A 25,373-nucleotide genomic window follows, 5' to 3' on the forward strand; every position below is an offset into this window, starting at 1 on the left:
AAACACATTTCAGTCACCGGGACCTGTGATCTGTGAGTTGTCAACTTTGTTTCATTTGAATGTGAAAATCATTTATAACCTTTATCATCTTAACTCCCAAATCCCTGTAGGAAACAACTTAAAGCTGTTTTAGTTTCTTCATTCATAAAGCAAAAATAAAAACTAAGGTCTCCAACTTTTGGATCCCACCCCTTAGAGAAAAGACAGACCCAGAACAAAGACCCTCTCCCAAGCTCAGGGAGGTGATGTGCTGAGTATCTTGGTGAGTTCTGCATTCCATGTTGGGAAAACACAGACTGTGTGTTTCTTAGGTCTGGGGCTTAGGGTTTGATTGGTAGCAGTAAGCCTCAGGTGAAGCATCCTTTCACCATGACAATCAGCTCTGGCCAGGTGCATTATTATTTTGTCTCACTGGAAGTCCTATTTAAAAGCTTTTCTGGAGCCTGGAATCATTTTATCATTGCCACACACTTAGTTATGGAATCAGTGAGGGACTGTGACCTCCAGAGTGACAAAGCCCATTCATTGTCTCTGTCATGTTTCCATCATGGGTCACAATGCTTACCTGCCTAGGTTGCTTTTCTGTGAGAAGTATTGACAATTTTATCTAATAGCAAGATATGTCAGGTAGAGGGGTATCTAGGTTCTAAACTGGGTTCAGGGGTGTGCTTATTAATGGAAACACCCTCGTGTACCAGGCCAAATTTCAACATTAACCTAGGATGGCAGCTATCCTAGACTTCCCCAACCAGGGAACAAATGGTGAGGGGAGTCCTGTATCAAGGACTAAATTAGGGCAGGCCAAGGAAGGGATAATGAGGGAAAGTAAAAATGTGAGAGCCATCATCAGTCACATTGTAGAAGGAGATATCATGGTCTCATAATCTAGGAAGACTCCTACCTGGTGTGGAAGTACTGACAAGGGCAAGAGGGGGCATTCATCTGTGCCTGTCTGGGACTCTGTTCCCTTCCTTAGGATTATCACCATATCCTAGTGGGGGGATACCATAGTGGGGGGATAAATAGACCATCTCTTTCCAGTCTACATTTTCCAGATACACTCCCAAACCCCATTCAGACCTGTCTCTAACCTCTACCTCCAAGGAGATGTACTGGCTGCCTAAGACAATGTTATTGCAGTAAAATCCCTCAGGATTGTCAGACAGGTTCTGTTGGGTGTCTCCATAGTGCACACTTTTTCTGACCTTGGGCATGACAAGGCAGGAGTAAACTGTGTCTGGACCTAGGTGCACATTGACTAGGAAAAAAGATCCTGGTGGTAACACTGATGCCAAACAAGGGGGAGTGTAGGAAGGTGTAGGTACTCTGATGAAGACAGAGTTCTCTGTGATGGGTGGGATGGGGTTAGACGAGACATCCAGACAACACTGAACCATTTTATCTCTATGGGTGAAGTCCCTCCCACTGCCCATCCCAATTCCTAAGCATCCAATATCTGCACATGTCTTCAGGATCTCTCTTAGTCCCAGTACATGACAATCTGTCTTTAGCTCCAAGGAGATTGCTTCTGGCTTCTGCAAGCTCCAAGATTTGCTCCTGCAGAAAAGGGTATATTTTGGGTTCAGGAGTCTTAGCTATGCCCCACAAAGCTTCCTTCCCTTAGTGTCCAGGGAAGAGTGGCTTGGCCATAGCCAGTCAGTTAGATTCCCCTGTTCAGCAAAACAGAGGTAGGATAGCTGGCTTGTTGAGCTTTAAATCATTCATGACAGAGAGTTAAGAATACTCACAACTTTCTGTTGTAGGGAAGGTTAAGTATTAGGATAGAAGAGAAAGAGATTGGTTGCCAAGTGTTGGAGACCATGGGAGTATACACCAGGTGACAACTAGTGTTCAACAGGGATTCTCTGGTGGGGAGACCCACTTGGCATGGCTATGGGGTCAGTGGCTGTAGAAAACTATTTGTCTCTGTCTGCAATTTCTCCAATGAGTCACTTCATTTCTTCCCTAAAAATAGCTTTGGGTGCTTTCCCACTACTTGTGTATTTATCTTGTAAAAATATTCCATCTACTGGGTACACATATGGATGGTCATTAATCTGTATAATTTTGATATACAGAAAATAGACTAGGATATGGTTCATAACTAGATCTATTGTCCCACAAGGACCATTTGAGGCACTTAAAAGCCACCTTGTTCCTGATATCAGACTAATATCAGAAAACAACAATTTCTCCTCAGTCTAAGGCAAAGTGCATACAATTAGCTCATTTTTACCTCAGAGCAAGTTCAAAATAGACTAAAAGTTTGTAATTGGATCATAAGTTTAAAACTTTTCAGTTATACACAAGGTCCAAGTCACAAGTGTCTAGCCAAGGTATTAAAAGAAAGAAGCCTAAAAAATCATGCCGTTCTTCATTTGTCAAATCTAGTTGATAGAAGAATTATATCTCATAGCTTATCTCAATGGGTACTGTATCCTCACCCTCTGGTCAGTCTACTTCCAGAAATCTTGAAGTTTTGCATTGCCACGATAAAGGACTGTGCCCGTATCACTCACCCAAAGGAATGCCATTTTGATCAATGAGATGTAACTCTTTCAATTTTTTTTATTATTGCTTCAGCCTCCTGTAAAAAAAAAAGTGTACTTAGGCTAGAGGAACAGAGAAGTAGACAGAGTTGATTCAGAGAATTGAAACAAAGGAGAACTAGAAGCTACAGAGGTAGAATTAGTGCCAGTAGAAGAATAAAGAATATGACTCAAACATCACAGGTGTGAGTTCATTCTGTACTCTTTAGATAAGAAATTTTCTAAGTTTCCTTCTCTAAGCTATAACATCTGACCTGAATGTGAAAATGTGATGAGACTGCTTCCTCACAACTGGTGAGATGGACCTGAGAAGCTACATGGCCTTAAGAAAAGAGAAAGCTGAAGGCTCTGCTTCACAGATATGAGGTAGCCTTCACTGTCATCTCTGGAAGAGAAGGATGACATGAACCCCTTTCTCAAGTGCAACCTGCCTTCCAGCTAGCAGCTCATTTCTTCTCGCTGACTTCCAGCTTCCAGGCTTCTTCCTGTCCTTTCCTGAGAAGTTCCAGAGCCTCCTAGAGTTTCCACTGTAAGAGACAGGAAGCTCATGAGTATGATCAATGTTCCTAAGGCAACAGGCTGCAATAAATGCTAAGAGAAAAAGGGATGCCATAGAAGGCACAGATTGTCCATGGGATACCCAGGGAAGTTCTTTGGGTTGAGAACCATCTTAACTCCCATAGTTCCCAAGCATCTGCAAAGGTTTGTAGCCAGACTTTCTAGGAAACGAGGACTTTGAAATTTCCTAACCATGACTATTTTTAATTTTGTTAATTTTCTTCCTATTTACTTCCCAGAACCTTGCTGCTGAAAGTGTGGTTCAAAGCCAGGAGCATCAGCATAGTAGAATCTTGAATCTTGCCCTATACTTAACAAATGAGAACTGGAATTTAGGAAGCTCCTTGGGTAGTTCAGAAACACAATAAATGTAAGACACTTTTCTAGGAAAGGAATGCAAAAGATTCTTACTAGAAGGCCAAAAGTATTTAGTTGGTACCTTTTATTCTGATAATAGTAACTGGTTTTGTTAAAGAATTATAAAGCACCAGATACAATTCAAGCATTGCACATACACTAAAACTCTCAAACAAAATGAAACATGCAACTTTTATGTTTTAAATATTTGTGCCATTGGAAAATTGCTTATTCAGAGGATACCACATATTCTTACATTTTAATACCAACTCAAAGAAAGAGAATTAAGACAGAAAAATATCACCCATGCACATCTGAGAAAAGAGCAAAGTGAGGCCTGGAAACCAATCACATGTTTAGGACAAATAAGCAGGGCATGTGACAGAGATGGCTTATCCCAAAATGTGGTAAACAGAGCCCTAGACAAAGAAAAGTCTCTCTATTTTAGCCTTTTTATGTCTTTTTAATTTAATCTAAAGTCAGAAAAGACCTGATAATATGGATAGTGAGTATTAATGCATGTTAATACATATAAGCATTGTCTGGCAACTGGAGAGTCAATCCTAAGGGACTCATCTATTGTACTTCCCAGCTCCAAAATAATATATCATGATCCCACATTACTAAGACTGAGTTATGTTTATAAAATGAAGAGGTTAAAATGATTGAGTCAATGTCAAATAACTATATGTGGCCCTAACCAGGGGAAGTTAGCAGGTCCTTGACTAATAACAGTCATCATATGTAAACTCATTCAAGCCATGTAGAATTCCAATAGAAACCAAGGGTCTGCTTCAAGTTCTCAACACTTAACCCATCCTCTTGTTAGGCATCCCCAAGTTAAGGCTTGAGATGGGATGCAGAGGAAATGGGAGAGAAGAAAATCAAAGATGGCCATGAACAGGGGAAATGATGTAACTCAGAATATTAGATGCAAGGATCTGTGGACATCAGGGGCCAAGGGGATCAGCTCTTCAATCCCCTTCTGATAAAGAGATGGCCAGATGAGAAGCAGAGGAAAGATTGGGGTGGCCAGGTTCTATTGACTACCTTATATTCCCAGGCAACATCCTTTATGGGCACAACAATGTGTGCTTTATGCTCTGGGGACTGGTTACAGGCCTTGCAGGTTACCAGGGCATCGTCTTTGCAGAACATCCTCAGTGGTTCCTTGTGGAGATTACACACATCAGTCTTCAGTCCCATTTCCACACAGAACCCTAGCAGACTGACCTTATCTACAACACTGGCCAGCTGCCAATAAGGATATAGTTTCCTTGGCTGCACAGGAGTTCGACAGAGGGGGCAGGTGTAGCCCCAGTCCTGGGATTCTTCTGAGAGCTTCCAGAGTCCAGAGAGACAGCTGTGGCAGAAAGTGTGGCCACAGCCAATGCTCACAGGCTCCTTGAGGAAGGTCATACAGTTGGGACAGTTAACATCTGCCACAATAGTTTCTATGAACACTGCAGAATCCATGATTCCATCTGACAACAGTCTCAGAACATGAATGAAGACTGCAAAGAATAAAATAAAAACAAGAAAAAACAAGAGGAAAAGGTGATTGATAAAAATACACTTAATTTAGAATCTTCACTGGCCATATATAATATGCATCAGCCTCCACTAAAGCTATTATTGGGTAACACTGTCCACATCACAGAAGGCACAATCCACAAGTGGATTTGGAGAAATCTTTTTTATTTATTTTTAAAATTCTGATTCTCTTGAGTTTATTCTACTCTACCATTCACACTCTAATCATGCTACGGAAATCAACATAGTCTCTCTTGGACTAGGGCAAGTTAATACAAAATGTGATGTTCCAACATTCAGAAAAAGGCCACAGAATATTGTCAACCTTCCTCTGTGATACCTTTTGTGTACAGATATATTCTTCAAGGTGCAAAATCACACATGCCAGAAGCTCGTTGCCTGTTTGCTCAGATTTTCTTAGCTTGCATACTGAAGTGTACGAAAGTGCAATTGCAGTTCTTTCACCGTGTCCTGTAAATCACTATCTGCCTCTCCTGTATCTCAGTTTCAGGGTTCATCAACACAATGACATTCTCCTCAGCATGCAGCGTTGCATGTTAGAAGCAAAGGGGAAATAACATTCCTTGGAAAATAAAAACCAGGATCACGGAAGGATAGATGATGTATACAGATGACTTTTGCCCAGGCCACATGTGTGTATGGGGCTTGAGTAGTCAGTGACAGTCTTCTTGGCATCCTTGGTTTATTAACTCACCTTGTAAGTTTGTACTCCTGGATAGGCTATGTAAAGGGAAGATTCACACTGGCTTTAAATGCTGCTGTGTCTCCAGGACCTAAATAGCGTCTACCAGGCAATTAACTGCTGAGTGCATGCCTGCCAAATAACTCCATTAGGGTTAGGGAACTATTCTTAAACCCCAGATGCTTTTTATAGATTATTAGGTAACTGAAAACAAAGCAAAATAGTAGGAAACACTCCTGAGTATCTGCTATGTGCCAGGCATGGCTCTGTGCACTTTACATGGATAATGTGGCTTATTTAACTATCCAGGACAGAAATCATTATTGTTCTCATTTTTGCAGGTGCTTGTACTTTGGGACAACCTCTTTTCTTCTCCAGCTTCAGGGTATAAGACAAACTAAAAAACAGAGAGGAAGAAATCACTGTGTTTAGTCTTGCAGAAGGGCATTTTGGTGGAACCAGGACAGAAACATCTGTTGGCCTGAGGTCCAGGCCATCAGTAGATTATCCCTTCTTATCGTTTTGCCTGCTTCTGCTTCCACTGTCACCACCAAACAATGAGATCAGAGCTCTAAGATCCAGTTCTGCAAATACTGAACTCAAACGCCCTATTGTGCTTCACTGCAAGCCATATATAAGCCGTATCAGAGGAGGAATCCTGGACCCATGTCTGCTCATTTTTCCCCTTCTTGGGGTCATGCTGCTCTAACTGGAACTGTTTCCATGATCCTACTACTTAATTTTCACACTAGACATTGACTATGCATATTTTTTCACAATATTCCTAATGCCATGACAAATTTAAATTACAGAGATATTTTCTGTTTCGTTCACTGTATTCTCGATGCCAAGAACAGTGTCTCAATATATTTTAAATTCATGAGAATTAAATGTAAAAGTTGAGACTCAGCCGCTAGTAGAAGTGTTAATATCTTCATCTAAGGCAGAGTGTGTGTATGCGTGAACGTGTGTGAGTGCACGTGTGCAACGCTCTGATATCAAAAGCACGAAGAGCAACAGAAGATTTGAAAATTTGCAAGATACTGGCTGTAGGAAAGTGCGGCAAAAAGAAAAGAAATGATAAATCATGAAAAGTTTTGGATGCATGTTATTTCTATACATGGCTTCTAAAATGTAAACATGGGAGAGCTGCCAAAGATCTGGGGATAAACAGATGCAGTTCTCCATAGAAGATCTGCTTTCATGCTTTTATCATACAGACATTACTTGGTCAAGTCTTAACATTATTAACCGCTCAGGCATGCTCAACTTGCAGCCGTGGACAGCTAGGAATATGGCTCAATCTGTAAACTTAATTTTCTTTATGCGATTTTGCTGGATAGTGCGGTTCTCCATCATGAACTTAGTTGACAACTCGTCTGATGACGTCAGAATGTTGCACCCACCCGGTGCTTCAAAGTGCTCAGGGAGGAGAGGGAGAGGGCGGAGCCTGGCTATAACCAGAAAGTTGGGGCTGAGGGGCGGAGGCCCTAGACTCGAACACCGAAGGTCGGGGAAGGGTGACTGCACCTTTCTGCCCTCCGGGTTTGGGAAGGTCCCCGGGTCTGGGTAAGGAGTGCAGGACCTGTGTCTTCCAAAGATCTCCGCCTGCCGCCTCCCTTCTCTCTGCTCAGCATAACCCGCAGTGGGGTTATGTGATCACCTGGGGGAAGCAGTTGAAACCAGCCGCAGGAAGCCTGGCCTAAGCAGAGGCAGCATCTGGTGGCTTCCGCAGAGCTCCAGGACCCGCCCACAGCGCCTGAATCGACGAACCGCAGCCTACTTCTGCACTAAGAGCTACCTGATTGGCTGTTAACTTGTCACTTTACTGAATTCAGCACCCGGGACCTCTGCCGGGTTTGGATCCATGTCAGGGCTGCATTGTGTGGTGGCACATTTACATGTTTGGATACGCGTTTCACTGGAAGACATGCAGCCGACCATGGCTCCAGTTTTCAGATACTAAAGCATTAAAGCAAACGGTTTTCCTGGCTCACGCGACCTTCCATACTTCCCAGGTAGCTCCTCATTGCAACAATAGTTTCACAGTCAGAAATGACATATGTTGACTGACGGAGCAGAAGCCCCTGACAATAATTAGTCGTTAAAAATGTTCTTTTAAAAATTAATTAATTAATTTTACATCCAGGCTGCCCCTGACAATAATTAGTCGTTAAAATGTTCTTTTAAAAATTAATTAATTAATTTTACATCCAGGCTGCTGCTTCCCCACCCCTCTCTCTTCTCAGTCTGCCACTCTTCCCATCCATGAATATCAACAAAACATGGCATATCAAGTTGAAGTGTAAGACCCTCAGAATGAGGAGTCTTCCAGGTTCGGTCCATACCCCAAGAACTCAATGTCCAGTCCAGTTGCTGCAAAACGCAAGAGGCTTTAATGAACAGGAAACGTTTGCACAAACGGGCTCCTCCAGCACGCAGGCTAGGGAGAAGCCCCCCTCCCCTGGGCCCAGGTGTTTTTAAAGGCAACCCCACAAGCTTAGGGAGGGGGTGGGACCCTCTGTCCATTGAGTACGTGACCCTTGGAGGCCGGATGGTCTGCTTTTAGGGTCAGCAGACCTTAGGGCCTCAGGTGTGCTAATTAATCTTGTCTGGGCAAACCAGAGTTACAGCTATCTCTTGATCCTATTTACCACCTGTTGACTCACAGGAAAGGAGGAGCAGTGTGAGTTCTTATCTCAGGGCCTTGTGAGAGGGCTAGCAAATTCCAAGGAACAGATATTGGTTTCTAGGTTAGTCCATCATTAACATTACTTTTTAGGTCTTTCATTAGTAAGACTAAGCACACACCCCCCCCCCCCATGTATTAAGGCTGGGCAAGGTGACCTAGTATGAGAGTAGGGTCTCAAAAGCCAGGAAAAGAGTCAGCGACAATCCCTGTTCAGCTTTTAGGAGTCCCACAAGAAGACCACGCTACACAACTGTAACATATGCAGAGGGCCTACCTAGGTCAGTCCCATGCAGGCTCCCTGGTTGTCGGTTCAGTCTTGGCGAGTCCCTAAGAGTCTAAATTAGATGATTCTCTGAGTTTTCTTGTGGTGTCCTTGACTCCTCTGGGACCTACAATCATTTGTCTCCCTTTTCTGTAGGCATCCAGGAACTCCACATAATGTTTGGCTGTGGGGTTGCATCTGTTTCCATCAACTGCTGGATGAAGCCTCTCTGATGACAGGCTAGGCACCAATCTATGAGTATAGCAGGATATCTAGGCTAGAGTGGTCCTTGGCTGGCCACCCCTCAATCTTTAGGCCACTCTTACTGTAGCACATCACAGGCAGAACAGACTATAGGTTGAAGGATATTTGATTTCTCAGAAAACTGGGATTTAAACTACTGCAAGACCTAGTTACAGTGCCTTTGAGCAAATGATGCTCACTCATACCACAAGGACACTTCCTCAACTATGTTCATAGCAGCTTGGAAACAACCTAGATGTCCCTCAACAGAGGAACAGATAAAGATGAAATGTGGTACATTTATAAAAAATTCTGTCATCTAACCACACAGACACACAAGAAAACATCAGGCTGTGTTTTTCCTTGTTCTTTTTCTGATATTTGATTTTTACAGTGCTCATTGATTGCATGGGAAGTGACCAGAAAATACTCCTCAATGAATCTAAGTTCTAGTAATATATTTACTGTTAGGACCCATGCCCTTTGGATCTCATGCCAATGTCAGAACTCAGGTCATGGTTGAAATTCTTAAGTGTGGGGCCCAGACAATTTCTGAACATAATGGGACCATCTGCAAAGTAGGAGGAGAAGTGGCTGAGATCTGAATGGAATCTCTGCTTTTTGGTACTGGGACCCTTTCAAACAGTTCCTCATGTTGTGGTGACCTCCAACCATAAAGTTATTTCATTGCTACTTTGTAACTGTAATTTTGCTACTGTTATGAATTGTAATGTAAATATTTTATATGTAACCCCAAAGGGGTAGTGGCCCACAGAGTTGAAATTCATTGTGTTAGAGAGAGCCATGACTGTCCTTATATCACAATTGAACAGATTAATTCAAGTTAGACGTTTTAAATATCAGTTAAACATGAGTACAGAGAGACTTGGTATGGCTCATATATTCTCTGTCTTCAACTCACTCAAGTTCAAGTGACTTTAAAACAGTTAATGGGAACATCTTTTTAATGTGTAACTTGAGTATGTCTCTTAACTATGACTGACTCTTGAAGGCCCTGATAACAGGATACCATGGAGTTGCTGGGGGAAAAGGCTTGTGTTTATGAGGGGCAGGTTGGACTTAAGGCATTTGAAGACAAGACCAAGTCACCTCATTGGCTGATGAACTTGAACAAAGGTTTTTTTTTTTTTTTTTTTTTTTTCATTATTTACGTTTGTATTGCTTCTGTCAATATGGGTCTGTTCATGGATCTGAAAAGAACCATGTTTACAAAGGCTTCTCTATAAAACATACATATATATGATGCTTTATTTAGGGATTTCTAGAACAGAATGAGAATGTATATGTACATACACATACAGAAAGAGACAGAAATAAGATTTATTTAGACTGGCTTGTACGATAGGTGCATAGGTGCTGGGTATTTAAAAAGTAGCCACCAGTATTCTTTCGAAGCAAAGAACTCAATGGCTACTCATTCCATGAAGTTGGATGTCTCAGCACTAAAGAAACAGGACCCTCCCCTCCAAGAGTCTTTGGTTCTTTATATTGAGACCACATTGGAAGACTGAAGAACCTGGGGTTTAATGTTGGTGGGGTATGGCAAAGGTAATGGCCCTGGGCAGGAGTGAGGGTGGGTTTTCCTTGAACCCATTTATATATGGGCTACCTGCTAGAAGGTACCATCCAGTTTGAGGGTAGATGTTTATCCCTCAACTAATCTTCTCTGGGAGCATTCTCATAATCGCAACCTGAGGTGTGTCTCTGAGGTCATTCTAAATCCTATCAAGTTTATAATCAAGACCAACCACCACATTTTATCCTTTTAAATCTGGTACTTAACCACTTCTCATGTCACACTTAATTCCAAATAAAGACAATAAAAAGGACTAGATTGTAGCCTAGTTGGTAGGGTGATTTATCAGCATGTATGAAGTCCTGGGTTTGAGTTCCAATCTCACGTAAGTTGGGCATGGTGGTACACAATGTAATTCTTGAAGTTGGGATGTTTACTAAGATCAGAAGTTCAAGGTCATACTGAGTCACATAGCCATTGATACATGTCTTAAATAAAACAAACTAAATATCTATGAGAACCTGTCTTAAGACAAACAAAGACACTGACATCATAGCTTTACCTATCATGTTATAACTGTCCCTATACAACCCAAAGCAAGGTAATTATTTGTTATTCTCTAAGACTAGATAGTGAAGTCCCTTGTGAAATATTTATAATTTAAATATGCTAATATAGATGAAAAACTTAAGTACTGTTATCAACTCACTGCTATGTTACATAATAAAAGAATAGGAGAGGAAGGAAAACATGGATGTCATGTGTGTGTGTGTGTGTGTTCAAACAAATCCTTAACAAAATAGGGCAAAAACACTCAATTATACTCCTCTTTTCTGTAACTTGTCATGGGGTCATAGATGGTGTTATCTATTATCTATTTATCTGTCTTTTCTGAATGTGTATGTGAGTGCAGGCATACATGTGCTGTGACACATATTGAGTGGAAGGATGACAACCTTGGGTGCCCATCTGATCTTCTACCTTATCTCTTGTCATTTGCTGCTGTGTGTGCCAGGCTAGCTGGCCCTTACGCTTTCAGGGACTCTTCTGTCTCTTGTTTGCCATCTTGCTGTAGGAGTGCTGGGGTTACAGATGCTGACCACTCCATCAAGGGTATGTGGGTTCTGGAGATCTGAGCTCAATTCCTCAGATTATGCTTGGTTGTGATTTATACAGCGATGACCTCTCTGAGCAGCCTCTCACTTCTGTCAGTATCTGGACTTAATCTGCAGATGACCAAAGTCATGGCAGGAACTGAGAGCAACCATAGCATTAAGGTTGAACCTGAAGGATTTGAGGGACCTCTATGTCTAATAGACAAGGACATATCTCAAATGTAGGAGAGAAATCTGGCTGTTTAGGCGATGGAAGCTAGGGGCAAGTAAAATTATTCATGTTAATGCACAGAGGAAGGAGACAGGAAGGGATATCTGGGTCACAGCTTTGAAGAATCTCATCAACAACATGAGAAATCAACAACAGGTATCCCCTTTACTGGTTCCTTCCTATTATGTTTATGTCCAATCTTTGCTTGCTCTGAAATTCACATTAAACAAACATCTCTGGGAGTTACCAATTCTCTGAGTGTTGTCCAGCCCACCCCTGTTCATTTGTAAACATTTTAAGAGCTGTGCATGGCTACTTTTCCGGTTCTTTTCTGCCTCCCTCAAATGCTGGTGCAGACCAGATTACACCAGCTTCAAAATAAACTAGGCCCTTAATTTTTAGTCTTTACAGTTTTTCTTTTCAACTTAATTCTTTTGCAACACAATCTCAGCAGGATTTCCTCTTGCTTAGTTGACTCAGTTGTTTAGATACAAACACTCATGGGAGGGTGGTTAGCGTATTATTTATTATTCACTAAACGTTGAAGTAGCCTAAGTCTGTTTCATTCAAGTCTCCACTCTACACAGTGTGAGAGCAATGGCTGACCATATAAGGGGGAAAGAGAACTGACCAGAAGTATCATGCTGTGGAAAGACACCAGAAGCAACCAAGAATTAACTTTTTGATCTTTTGAGTCTCTTTCACCAAGCTACTAGGTTACAACTCCTCCATATGACCACAAGGAGGCAGCATCTAAAAGCGAAACTAGCTCCTTGATTACCAGTATCCTTCCTTGTCTTGTTTTCTGGTGCAGGCCTATCCCTCCAGTCCAGTAATTTTTCTCTCTTTCACGGCAAGAACTCCCCCCGCACCACCCTCCTAAAAAGGTCTCAGAAGAATCGGGTAGAAGTCAGGGCTCAGCTTTCCTTGGGGGTTTGAGTGGACATTGGGTCCCAGATCACAGATCTCTGCTTGCACTCCCAAAGGCCACCAGATAATCTATATTTAAGTAGCAGAGCTGATGATGGACATGCCCTGGCTCAGACCTGAGAGAGGCAGCAAAGGGGAGGTTTGTCTTGGCTTTGGGAAATCCACAGAGATTGTGCAAGGCACGGAGGGTGCATTTGGTTAGTCTGGCTGCTTAGCGGCCCTTCCAAATTACAGTAGTGACTGCCTCAGAGAGGAATTTCTTTCAGCCTCTGTGAGGCCAGTTCCAGTTTCACCGACCTCTTTGAGAGGACTCTTCAGTTCTAGCCCTCTGCTCTTAAGAAGCAAGGCAAGGGAAATTAATTTTCCAGGAAAAATGTAAAATGTAAATGTGTGTGTGTGCGTGCATGCGTGTTGGTGGTACAAGTAGTGCCTGGTCATGAGAAGGAAAGAGAGGATGGAAGCTGGGTGGGAAAGCAAAATTTGAGCCTCACTGTGTAATGCTTTGTTAACAGAGGATGGGGTTTGACTCTGTCTGAAGGCTAGGGAGATCATCTCTAAACCTGTAATCAGAAGCCTTCATACTTGTGAAGGTGGATATAGGTTTGGGAGGGGTCTTATTTGGGGCAAGGCCAGGCCCATAGCTATCAAGGCAGAAGTGTCATACAACTAGTAGGCTCTATGATTGGGCATCAGGACAGAGGTATGTAGCAGAGTGGTGTGTGTACAGAGAGTTAAACTAGGAATGACGTGAGCTTACCGGGACAAAAGGTAACAAGGGTGTGCCTGTGGCCACCTGATTGTGGCAGCAGCTGCATTCACGGAGTCCCTTTCCATGTGTCCATGTGATTTCAATGACAAATCCAGCTAAGCCTAGTTTGGGATCAACTCTCACACTGACTTGGAGATATGTGGATGGGTGATTTCCATTCTGTTTTATTTTGGCCATCTGCAATGATAATTTTCATGACCATTTCTCTACTCCCTAGAACGCCAGAATAGGTTTCCACAGTTCTTGCTGATGAAAAAGATAGTCACCTAGATGGAAAGGACTCATTTTAAAGAACAGCCTCCTGTGTGCCTCACCTGGAAATCCTGGCTCTATGGGCTAGGATGAACAGGTTCTGGTGAATGCAGTTTGCAACTACCTCAGATAATTAAGAAATTTATCTAATCAAGGATTTCACACATGGGTACAATGTGTTTTGATCATATTTGTCCACTTCCCTTCCCTTCAGCTTCTTCAAGGCCTTTTCATCCCACCTTCACATCAGATAATTTCATTAAGGGAATTTGAGAAATGCTATATAGACTTAGAAAAAGAAATCTGTCTTGCAAACAAATTCAAGGATGAGTTCCCATTTCCTGTTGTAAATCAGACTATGATAGGCCACAGGCAATCGGATACCAAGCCTCCAGTTCTAGACCTAAACTGCCCCACGCCCAGAGTGCACCAGAAGTGACAATGTCAGAATGAAAGATTTGTGAAGACCTGATGGGATGTAGCCAAGAGTCATAGTCAGGCCAGCAATATCAGCTCTGAGAAGAAAGAAAGATTGCTCTGAGTGTTTGAGGAGTAGGCATTCACTCATTCAGATTTCTTTTTTCGAGACAGGGTTTTTCTGTATTGCTTTGGAGTTTGTCCTGGAACTAACTTTGTAGACCAGGCTGGCCTCGAAGTCAGAGTTCTGCTTGCCTCTGCCTCCCAAGTGCTGGGGTTAAAGGCATGCTTCACAACACCCAGCCACTCATCTGGATTAATAGAGTGGTATCAAATTTTTCTCATGTAGTTATGGGACCTCAAGAGTCAAGATGAAGTCTGGGATGTTCAGAGAGATATGTATAAGAACAATGACTTTGGATCTGGTTAATTTTGGTGTGTGATATTTTCATTTATTTAAATTCTTTATAATAAAGTATATAAAATTAAAAATAGGAAGAATGAGAACAGAAAGTGGTGAAGGCTCAGGATACTTGACCATTTTTTAAATTAAATCTATATTACTATTACTACTCCAATGTCTTTTTGTCATTAGCTCTTTCTCTTCTCTGGGCCATAACTTAATACTGTTTTTCCTTTTCTCTTTCCCAGTCTCTGGATCTGGCATGCAGACACTACAACCCTTAGTCCCTCACATCACCACTCCAAATGGAAGTTTGGCCCATCCAGTCCATTTTCTATTGGTAGGCATCCCTGGCTTGGGACCTAATGTCCACTTTTGGCTGGCATTCCCCTTATGTTTTATGTATGCAGTGGCCACATTAGGCAACCTGGCCATCATCCTCATCATTCGTGTGGAGAGACGCTTGCATGAGCCCATGTACCTCTTTCTAGCTATGCTTTCTACCATTGACCTTGTCCTTTCCTCTGTCACCATGCCCAAAATGGCCAGCTTGTTTCTGACTGGCACTCAGGAGATTGAGTTCAACATTTGCTTGACCCAAATGTTCCTTATTCATGCTCTTTCAGCTATGGAGTCTGCTGTCTTGCTGGCTATGGCTTTTGACCGCTTTGTGGCCATCTGCTACCCATTACGCCATGCTTCTGTACTCACAGGGCCTACTGTGGTCAAGATTGGGCTAGCTTCCTTGGCCAGAGGATTTGTATTCTTTTTACCACTGCCCTTTCTTTTGAAGCGGTTGTCATACTGTCGAACACATACTGTTACACACTCCTTCTGTCTTCATCAAGATATTATGAAGCTATCTTGTACTGATACCAAAGTCAATGTAGTTTATGGACTCTTCATTATCCTCTCAGTCATGGGTGTGGACTCCCTCTTCATTGGGTTCTCCTATATCCTCATCCTGAGGGCGGTGTTGGAGCTGTCATCTCGAGGGGCAGCACTCAAAGCTTTCAACACCTGCATATCCCACCTCTGTGCTGTCCTGGTCTTCTATGTGCCCCTCATTGGGCTATCAGTGGTGCACAGGCTGGGTAGTCCCACATCCCTGGTCCATGTGGTTATGGCTAATATCTATCTCTTGCTACCACCTGTAGTCAACCCCATTGTCTATGGTGCGAAGACCAAGGAGATCCGTTCAAGAATTATCAGTATATTCTCACAAGATGGCAGGTGAGGACACCCAGTCTGGTGTCCTCAGTAATACCCAAGATGACAGAATGAGGATCTGCAGAATGACTTGATTATTACAGCATGCAACTCACTGGGATGTCTGTCTCTAGTTATGGCAACAGGTAGACTTTGCACCTTTGTTTGTGGGAATTTGTTGGTACAGAACTTATGACCAGTCTGGACAGACCATTATGGAGAACAACTGTGCTGTGGTCTCTGATATAATAGCTGTGCCATCTCCCTTTTTCCTAATTAGAAAATATACGTAGCTTTTGAAATAGGGAAAATGCCTCTTCTCATGATTTTTTAGTTTTGATACATATTTTTATGGTGCTTTCTTCCATGTGCACATGTCAGTGTATGTGTTGATTATATAACCTATCACTGATACCTCAAAGTAGTTACATAATTATAATTGAGGGTTATGAAGGCATTTGGAGGGAATATAATTTCAGAGGAGGTAACTGATATGAAATGTTGAAGTTTATTTATATATTTGCATGCATTTATGTGGAATCTGTCAATGGTTATCTGTGTGGCTTCATGGAGACTATTACTCCTATGAAGATGTTTTCTATTTTGGTTTTGGATATTTGTAGATATGTTAATATAGAAAAGATGGAGTGAGTGAAAGAAGGGGAGACAAACACGAACGTGTGCTAGCTATGTCCTAATGAATGTGTTAGTTACGTCCTGATAAGTGTGTATGTTATGACAGATGTCATTGAGTGTACCTTTATATTATTCATGAGATATATGTCAATTGGTGTGGTGATATACATATGCATTAGACTGCTGTTTTGTGCATCTATATGGTGGGAAGAATATTCATGGATGCCTGCAGCCTGTCTTCCTTTGCTCATATATGTAGAATGGGTTACATCCATCTATGTGTGTGAAGTACTGGGATGGCTGGCCCTTCAGCATGTGTGGTCTTTGCCTTTTAGCACTATGTCTACAGTGTATTGTACTTTTGATATGAATGTGATCATTGGTATGTGTGTGTGTATGTGTATGTGTGTGTGTGTGTGTGTGTACTTATCTGTGATAATTCATTTTGGGGCATATTCCCAAACATATATGTTTCAGACACATTTTCCTTTTGTATTGAATATGGATTGTGTGTCTCAAAACTCAGTATAGCTTGGTATTTTTGGATTGATAAGTGGTTTCAGTGTGGAACTGTGGGTGGAGGTAGAGGATTGAAGAAGTCTGGTTGCAAGCAGTAGGAATAATTTCCAATATTGAGACACAAATCTCTAAGATATCTGGATCCTCAGTCAAGCTCAGGCTTTGGTTATGACTGGAAACATAAATAATTGTGCTGCTTTTCCTTTCTCTCGCAAAGGTCAGTCCATACCCTTTCCATCTTACTCACAGCCTCTTCCCATTTTCCTGCCTCTTCCATCTGGGCATTGACTTCCTGAAGTCCCTGTCTCTAGAGGTCTTTTCCTCAGTCATAGTTTCCTCATCTCTCCCTTTAATTTCTTGATGGTTTACCAAACATGTTTAAAAGTCCTTGACTGTAGAATTGATAATCTCACCGGGGAAGCAAGAGCAGAAGAAGATGAACATGGGGGTCTTCGAAAGCTCTAATGTCTGTTAGAGGTTGGTACGCTTTATTGATGGCATACTCAGTCTGCTTACAGACCTTGGCATCAGGTAAAGAATGATTCACATTGAAGACATATAGACAGAAACTAATGTAGATTTTGACAGAGGAAAGAATACTGAAATGCAAATTAAAGGATACAAATTTGGAAATACCTTGAAGTGGTATATTCTATAATTTCCTAGTCTCATTTCTGCATGTGTACAATGACCAACTACAATGTCAGCAATGAAGTAGATATTTTTGATGTCCTTTTGAAATGTTAATTAAGTGTTGCCATCATGAAATAGATGGACATATGTACCCTGTTTTATTATACACATTTAGAAAGCACCATTCATGTTATGGTCTGTGTGAACACAGCCCTCTGGAATTTTTGAAAATTTGCAGAATTGTGGTCATGGGTACTGTTATGAAATACTGTTATACCCAATTTAAAAATCAATCAATCAAAATTTTTATGTCTTAATAGATTATTTTACAAATTTTCAAAGAAGTTTAAATTTATTTCTCTGTGTTGTGACCTGACTTAGAAATTGAATTAAAAAATGTACAATCTTGCCAAGAACTTCCTTCAGATATAACCTCTGTCATTGTCAGAAAAGGAGGCATTGTGGGGTTGGAATCATGTGGGATTCAGATTATTGACTTTTATCTGGAAACCAGTTTAGTAACTCATGTAAATGTAGCACTTTTGCAAACTATTAACACTATGAATTATAAATGCAACATATGCCTTATTAAATGATTGTGGAATTAAATGAGATAATGAATATGAACATGGAAAAAAGTGATCAATAAATGTTGGTGATAAGGGTTTTAAATAATAATAATGACAACCATGTATGTCATTTTCATCCTGGAAGATAGGTTTCTATGTACATCAGTTGTCAGTTTTCAAGTCTAAAAGCTACTCCTTTGTCTAGATTAAAGCGTTACTGTTTGGTTTTCTTTTCAGGGGAGCCCTGGAATCTCTGAATTCTCTAAATCTCCTTGATTATATGACTGATGGTGACGAGAGTCATTGTGGCTGTGCTGGGAGATTTGACTAGACGTAGTCTCTGTGCTCTGTCATGAAGCACCAACCTCTATAATCCATATGGATGCTTATTCCTCTATTACACGGAGTTATATAGAAACTTTCTGCTTATTCTCTACCATAAAATTTAAATCCCCTATGATCCTTTCCTGTCCCCTCTGATGGCAGGACTCAGGCCTTGTCTACCTTCATACTTTTAGACCTGGTAATAACGAGCTCTGTGGTTACGTGGCTCAGCTGCTTAGTGATACGAAGAGGGAAAGTTCATTTTGTTTTTATTTAAATAAAAAATTAACTTGGGCTCATTTGTTATTAGGTGATCAGTAATTGAGTCAGGTGTTAGAGTTATTCATCTTGTGTGCCATACTTGGTTATAGATACAACATTGCTGCCTGTGACACTTAGGCATCCATCCTACCCTAACATCTGTCTACCTTGCTCTGTTGGGCAGTTGCTGGAATCGGCATAAAACAAGCTATGAAAATATTAAAATAAGGAATGTCAGAATATAAACATACCGGTTCTTTGCTAAACATGTCAAGGTTAAATACAAATCTGTACTAACCTGTATAGACTTTAATAAAAGTATGATCTCTATACAAAAAATAAAAATTTACTCTTGTTACCTTATCTAACCTACTTCTTATTTCTTTCTCTTAACTGTATCCTCTGACTGATCTTGCATTATCATATGAAATCCCCAAAGTGCTTTCTCCGACTATTAAATGGTCAAGCTATGAGTTGTAATATAGCAGCATATACCTTAAGTATTGCTTTTTTTTCCCCATTTCACAGATGAGGAAGCCAAGGCTCTGACAGTTTTATGACTGTTCTAAGGTCACATAGCTGTGGTTCAACTCTACACCCCTTCTTCCAATGTTAAACACTTGCACTTCAAATATCACCATTAGATTAATCCAAAAGAGGAATAATAGTAGGATTGAGGAATGATCTGCAGTGTGTGCTGCATGCTAGAAGATTCATTGGATATTTATCCCACGTCAAAAATCTCTTGTTTGAAAGACAAGCAATATGTTCCTTGAGAACCCCTTCCTTTATCCATAATCTACCGTGATTCATCTCAGCAGCCAAGTTAAAGTAGAGATCAAAGTTAACTTATTTTCACAATGATATCTGCTGCCACTCAGGCCACTCAGATCTCCATCACCCTGGCTGTACAGTGGCTCTAAGACACCAACAAGGTTCCAGGTGGTGGCCTAGGCTATGGGCATCATAAGGTCTACAATGGTAACAAGAGTCACAGAAATTAACATAAATCCAGGCTGTTTTAGGGTCATGGACCCAGACATTGCCATCAGTGGCATCTTTGGCTGGGTCATAACCATGGCCCTAGGTGACAGTGCAGGACACCCATATCTGTATGGCCTGTGTGGCAGCATGACCCTCAGGCATCTACATGGCCTCAGGTGTCAACCTAGACTATAGGCATCTGCACAGCCTTCTGTGGTAACAGGGACCATGGAGATCAATGCAGACTCCAGTTGTGGCAGGGTCACGGACCCAGACATAGTCCTTAGCAGCAGCCTGGGCCCAGATGTCACCATGATCCCGGGTGGCAGTGCAGGCCACTCAGATTGGCATTGCCCCAGCTGCAGTGTTGCCTCCAGACACTAACATGTCCCAGGTTGTGGCTCAGACCCCGGCATCCCCATGGCCTTCAGTGGTAACAGGCACCATGGATATCAACAGAGACTCTGGCTGTGGCAGGGTCACATTAATCAATTCTTGAGTGGATTATTGAACCATTCAACCACAGCTCTAGATTTCCTTCTCTTCTGTAATTTTATCACTTTCCTGTGTTTATGCAAATATGTTTTGCTGTGAAATGTGTGTTGTCTCATAGGAGTAAAGCCACTTTAGCTTTCTTATGATTAATGTAGGCATGATAACATCTTTTTCTGTTTATCAGTTCTTCCTTTTGCCAATTTTGTACATGTGTACAACATATTGTGATAACGTTCACCCCCATTACCCTCTCTTATATCCTTCCACTCCCACAGGATCCTTCTTCCAAACTTACCCTCCTACTTTCATTCTTTTTAAAATTTTATTAATTTCTTTTTTTTTTTTGTGCAAGGCTTTTGTGAGCAGCCATAGCTGCTGTGCGTTCTCTACTGTAGCAGCCGGAAACAGCTGTTCCAGTACTCCTCATTCTCTGGATCCTCCAGCCTTTCTGCCTCCTCTGTCATCATGACGTCACCTCACTAGATATTCTTATGCTTTGTTCCCAGGAGGCATCACAGTTACTTGGAACTAGTTTGATCATTTATTTGGGTTGTGCTTAGAAGGTTTGTCAGGCAGAACTTGCTCATATTGAGGGCTTCTGTATCCTTAATAAAGAGGAGAGCTGTGAGGCCCTCCAGTCTGATTGTCAAAGCCACTGATCCTTGTCCTGTATAATCACTGCACAGTGTTATTTCTAATTTGTTAAATGGCTCTCCCCATAGTTTTAGTTAGCTTGCTCATAGAATTAGTACTCTGCTGAATTCTTGAAGAAGAATCTCTAACCTCAAGTGTTGTCTTTTATACAGATCTGTCCGTCTCCAATACTTTGCCTTTGCATTTTGACTGACTTGGTCATCCTGAACCCTCAGTCCAACTCCACCACTGAGGGAAGCCTCTAGACTCTGCCTGGATTCCCTATCCCATGCTGCAGCGTGGAAAGGAGGCAACGAGACAGAAGCTGCAGATATTATCTCAGTTGTTTACTTTGTCTCATGCTGTTCTGCTCTCCATTGCCTGAAGTTCAGTGTTGTACAAACCATTGTTTTATGTGCATTGTTTACTTTCACATTGTTTCATGTGGTTATTGATTCATGCTACCCCATTTGAGATGGAATGATTGTGTGTGTGTGTGTGTGTGTGTGTGTGTGTGTGTGTGTGTGTGTGTGTGCATGTGTAAGGAAAGCTTTGCGTCGGTCATGGCAATGGGATAATGGAAGCAGCACAGTGGCTCTAGGGCGGCATCAGAGCATCAGACTAAAAGTTCTGCAAGTACCAGTAGCTTTTGCATTTAGTAGTTTTGATGTGAGTTATGATGATTGGGCTTGGCACTGTCTAGTTTTGGATAGCTTGGGTTAATGTATCCCATGTTTTTACATAACACTTCTAACTATAACATTGAATAGTGAAACAGTGAAAAATCAACTAAAAACCACATTTGCCCAAATACAAATGTACTTTTAACTTATTTCAAAAGTTAGGTTATTTAGTTTCACATGGAAATTGTTCTCTACTTTTGTAAATGTTCTCTTACCCTTTTACTCTTAATAGAAACCAGATGACATTGATCTTATGTGGCTGGTCAGGAGTGTAGAGAGGGTAAAAGAAACCACATTATGCTCTTTCCTTAGCCTGGATTTCAGTAAACTGTGGAGTAGAAGGCAGAGGTATTATCCCTGGGGGCCCATTTTTGCTATTAGCTAGTCACAGGAGCCAGAGCTCAGAGAGAATGAGGTCCTTAGGGCTTTAGAGGATGGGACCACTGGGTTCCAGGCTCAGCCAGGACCTATCAGTATCCACAGAAGAAAAGTGTATGCATGTGTGTGTGTGTGTGTGTGTGTGTGTGGGGGGGGTGATAAAGAATGTGTCAGGGTGGAGGTAGGCACTCAATTATGGAGTATATAAAAATGAGCCTTGTCTTTCCCCTGGCTGTTTGACAGCTTTGTGAAGAAACTGCAAAAGAACCTCAAACACACACACCACAGGCGCAAAACTGAGTTTCTTCTGACCTTTTATTACTCTAACTTCACATTTGAGATTGGTTTAAATATCTCAGTGGGCAACAGTCCATTTTCAAAGGACCCTAGAGACCATCTACCCAATGCCTTCCCCCATCCCGCTTACCCACAGCAGAAGCTCATCCTTTTAGGGTGTGGAAGCTTAGAGGGGAACCAGAACCACACTAGATTGGTGGGAATGTCCCTGATGGACCTATGGACACAGCCTGCACCCTCAACAAGGAGGAACAGAAAGAGGGAGGTGGGAAGTTTAAGAATAACCAGCCCTGAGCAGACCACAGAAGGAGGTGGAGACTGAAGGGGCTGGGCTTCTTTGCAGCCTGCCAGATCTCTTTCAGAAAGAGTGCTGGGGAAAAGGGGACACAGCATCTTTCAGGACAGTTGAGGTGAGTATTGGAGAAGGCATGCATTGGGTTGGGGTCACTTGTAGCTGAAGACCTTCCATGACACGCCTTGAAAAGATGAGAAACCTGCCTGTGAAGAAGCAGATGTATTGGGTGGTGATGGTGTGGAGGAAGCTGCTCACCTAAAGGACAGGAAATCATAGTAGAATGTGGTGAGAGGAATGAGGGTACTAAATGTTGCCTAAGAGCAGTTTTCATGTATCTGTTTTCCAGTGACTGGTTTAATGGGGACTGAGCAGAGGTTGGCAGGGAATATGAGCTGGTGTGAATAGAGAGAGAACAGATTGGGTTGGAGTTGGACTCAGGTAGATGGGATTAGACTGGATTTTAGTGTATGGACAGAGATGGCCTGTGGTTGAAGCCCTGTCTGTGAGGGGAGGTCAGATTACAGCTATGGTTTTGTTGGGGTGCTCTGAGTGGAGTCAGGTCATCCTGCCAAGGCTGAAATTCTGATTTTGACTCAGATGTAGACTCCATACTAGGACAGAGGTCCAGTCTTTAGCTCATTTAAAAAGTTGCTTAATGTCTATACTGCCAACTTCCTTTGCCTTGTATTCATTGCCTTTAGATGTGCCAAAGCCATTATAGATTTCTAAATGAGGGTGATTCTTTCTCACTTTTTGTCTTTGCATTTGCCAGAATGCACTTAAAACACAGACACAGAAACACACACACACACACACACACACACACACACACACACACACACACACACCCCTGTTGTTTGTGGCAAAGTTCTCAGGAATAGTATAAATAGTGCTACATAACCTGGTCCTTAGCTCCCTCTGAATTTCTCTGTTTCCCTTGTTCTTAGTTTTTCTCTCACTTTGAGCTTTCTGCTCATGAATGCATAGGCTCAGTCTTGCCTTAAGATTTTTTTCCTCTTTTAGTCTCTCAAGCCTGAAATGCTGTTTCTCTAGGTCTTGGAACAACTGGCTCATTCTCACCACAGGCTGCTAAGCTTATTTGTCATCTCGTAAGATGTCATCTCCTTTGACCCCTGTGTGGACTGGATCAATATCTTATCACTCCAATTTATCTTTAGTGTACTCATCTTTACTTGCAATTTTCTTATCTGTGTCTTTACTTTTTGTCTTTGCCAGCTCATTGAATGGGCCCACAAGAAGGCCATGATTTTGTCTGTTAACCCACTGTTTGATATCCAGTTTGACACTACCTGTCTAACTGAATGTTTCTATCTCTCCATTTTATGGAACTCCCTGATTAACTGATCCTGCAAACCCTCTGAGCCCGAAGACCTTGGGGAGCTACTGTTACCTTTGCTTGTGAGAGGCTCAGCCTTCCCCCCACAATACACTGTGATGACTGCATGCTTGTCTCTGGCTTTCTGCACACCAGTTTTGAGCTGTGCCTTCCTTACTCTGGTGTTTAGTTCAGAGCTCAGCAGGCAGGAGCCAGGCATGGAGTAACTGTTAGATGAAAAGAAATGCCTTGAACAAAGTCCTTCATCAGGCATCTATGGCGCTCCACACTTGCAGGCAGCAGTCACATGCCACACTAACCCCACAAGGCTACCAATAGTCACTTCTGGCTTTGTTAGTTTGTAGAGCACTGACTTGGCCCTACACAGGAAGTGGACTTAAAGTCCTAGGTACTCTTTCTGGGGTGACTTTAGGGGACCAGACTGTTTTGAATGAGTGGGATAGGATGAAAACTTCACCCTATTTCTTAAAAATTCCATCTTCCAAGTGTTATCTTGCCCATTAAAGTCAAGAATGACCAACATCCTTCAAGGTTAACTTGCTTCACCAAATCCAAGCAGGTTTTAGGGCATGATTGGTATTGATAATTTGGGTAAATGTGGTTCTGGGAATACTACTCATACGTAGTGCTAAGAAAAGATCAACCTCCTCAAGCGTCAAGCTCCTCCAGGCTTCAGCTCCAGTATTTTCCACAAGGCTGCCCTTCCTCTCTGGGCCTGGAAGTAGAAGCCAGAGGCTCCCTTCTCCATTTGGGCTCCACTCAAAGAACATTCTTTCCCAAGCAATCTAACTAAGGCTGGAAGTAGCACAGGAGCAGCTCATATCGCTGCTCTGGGTACGAGAAACTCCATTTCTATCCAGATAAGGACAAGACTACGAATCTCCATCCTCATTCCCTCTTGCCCCATTCTTGTTTATATTTCCTTAAGTATGGAGAGCTGCTTAGGTGTCCTGGTCCTTAAAGAAGCTCCTGGACTCAGACCATGAAAATTATTCCTACAAAACATCCATTATTAAGGAGACTGTGAGAAGGACAGGATAGGTTTGACATATTGGAAGCAGTCAGATTGGTCACTCAGAGCTTTACCCTTCACACTGTTGCCTATAAAATGGTATGACCTATCTGACAAGTTGGTGAAAGCTGTGATTATACTAGGAGATAATCAGTAGTGAACAGAACCCTTCTTCTCTACTTCTCTACTGTAGGGCCTGACCATGGCACAGCCAGGAGATTTGGCCTGGAAGAGAATGACCCATAGCCTCAGCTAGGAGAGTTCTCTTTACTATTCTCTTATTTTCTCATCTAAGATTACACATGCGCAAGTGCCCCGTGTGTCACACTCTTATCTTGCTTTATCTCCAGCCAGATTTCCTCAGCTTCTAGAAGGTGTGGCACGATCGATCAAAGGCACCTTAAGGTAAGAGGTTAGAAGGGGGCCTTGGCTGTTTCCACTGTGATTGTTGATTGTTAAGCTCCAGAATTGTCATTTAGTCTCTTGGAGCCCGTATTTTCTCATCTGCTATGAGGAAAGGATTCAGAGAACTCCATCTTTCCTGTAGAGTTGTTCTC

The 25,373-nt window shown here is 42.0% G+C and overlaps 2 protein-coding genes across 2 annotated transcripts; one reads left to right on the forward strand and one right to left on the reverse strand.

The window, feature by feature from the left end:
• Window positions 1–779: 779 nt before the first annotated feature.
• Window positions 780–4,940, reverse strand: Trim68 (tripartite motif containing 68). Its single transcript, XM_051194038.1, is given in 7 exon segments — window positions 780–877; window positions 880–988; window positions 990–1,258; window positions 1,463–1,557; window positions 2,804–2,862; window positions 2,981–3,076; window positions 4,515–4,940. Coding segments are annotated over 7 exon segments (1,152 nt in total).
• Window positions 4,941–14,793: 9,853 nt separating this feature from the next.
• Window positions 14,794–15,768, forward strand: LOC127228016 (olfactory receptor 51D1). The gene has a single exon (XM_051192453.1). The coding sequence runs from the start codon at window positions 14,794–14,796 to the stop codon at window positions 15,766–15,768; it is 975 nt and encodes a 324-aa protein (XP_051048410.1).
• Window positions 15,769–25,373: the final 9,605 nt, after the last annotated feature.

Source organism: Phodopus roborovskii, unplaced genomic scaffold (genome assembly GCF_943737965.1).
Source record: "Phodopus roborovskii unplaced genomic scaffold, PHOROB, whole genome shotgun sequence".
NCBI lineage: Eukaryota > Metazoa > Chordata > Mammalia > Rodentia > Cricetidae > Phodopus > Phodopus roborovskii.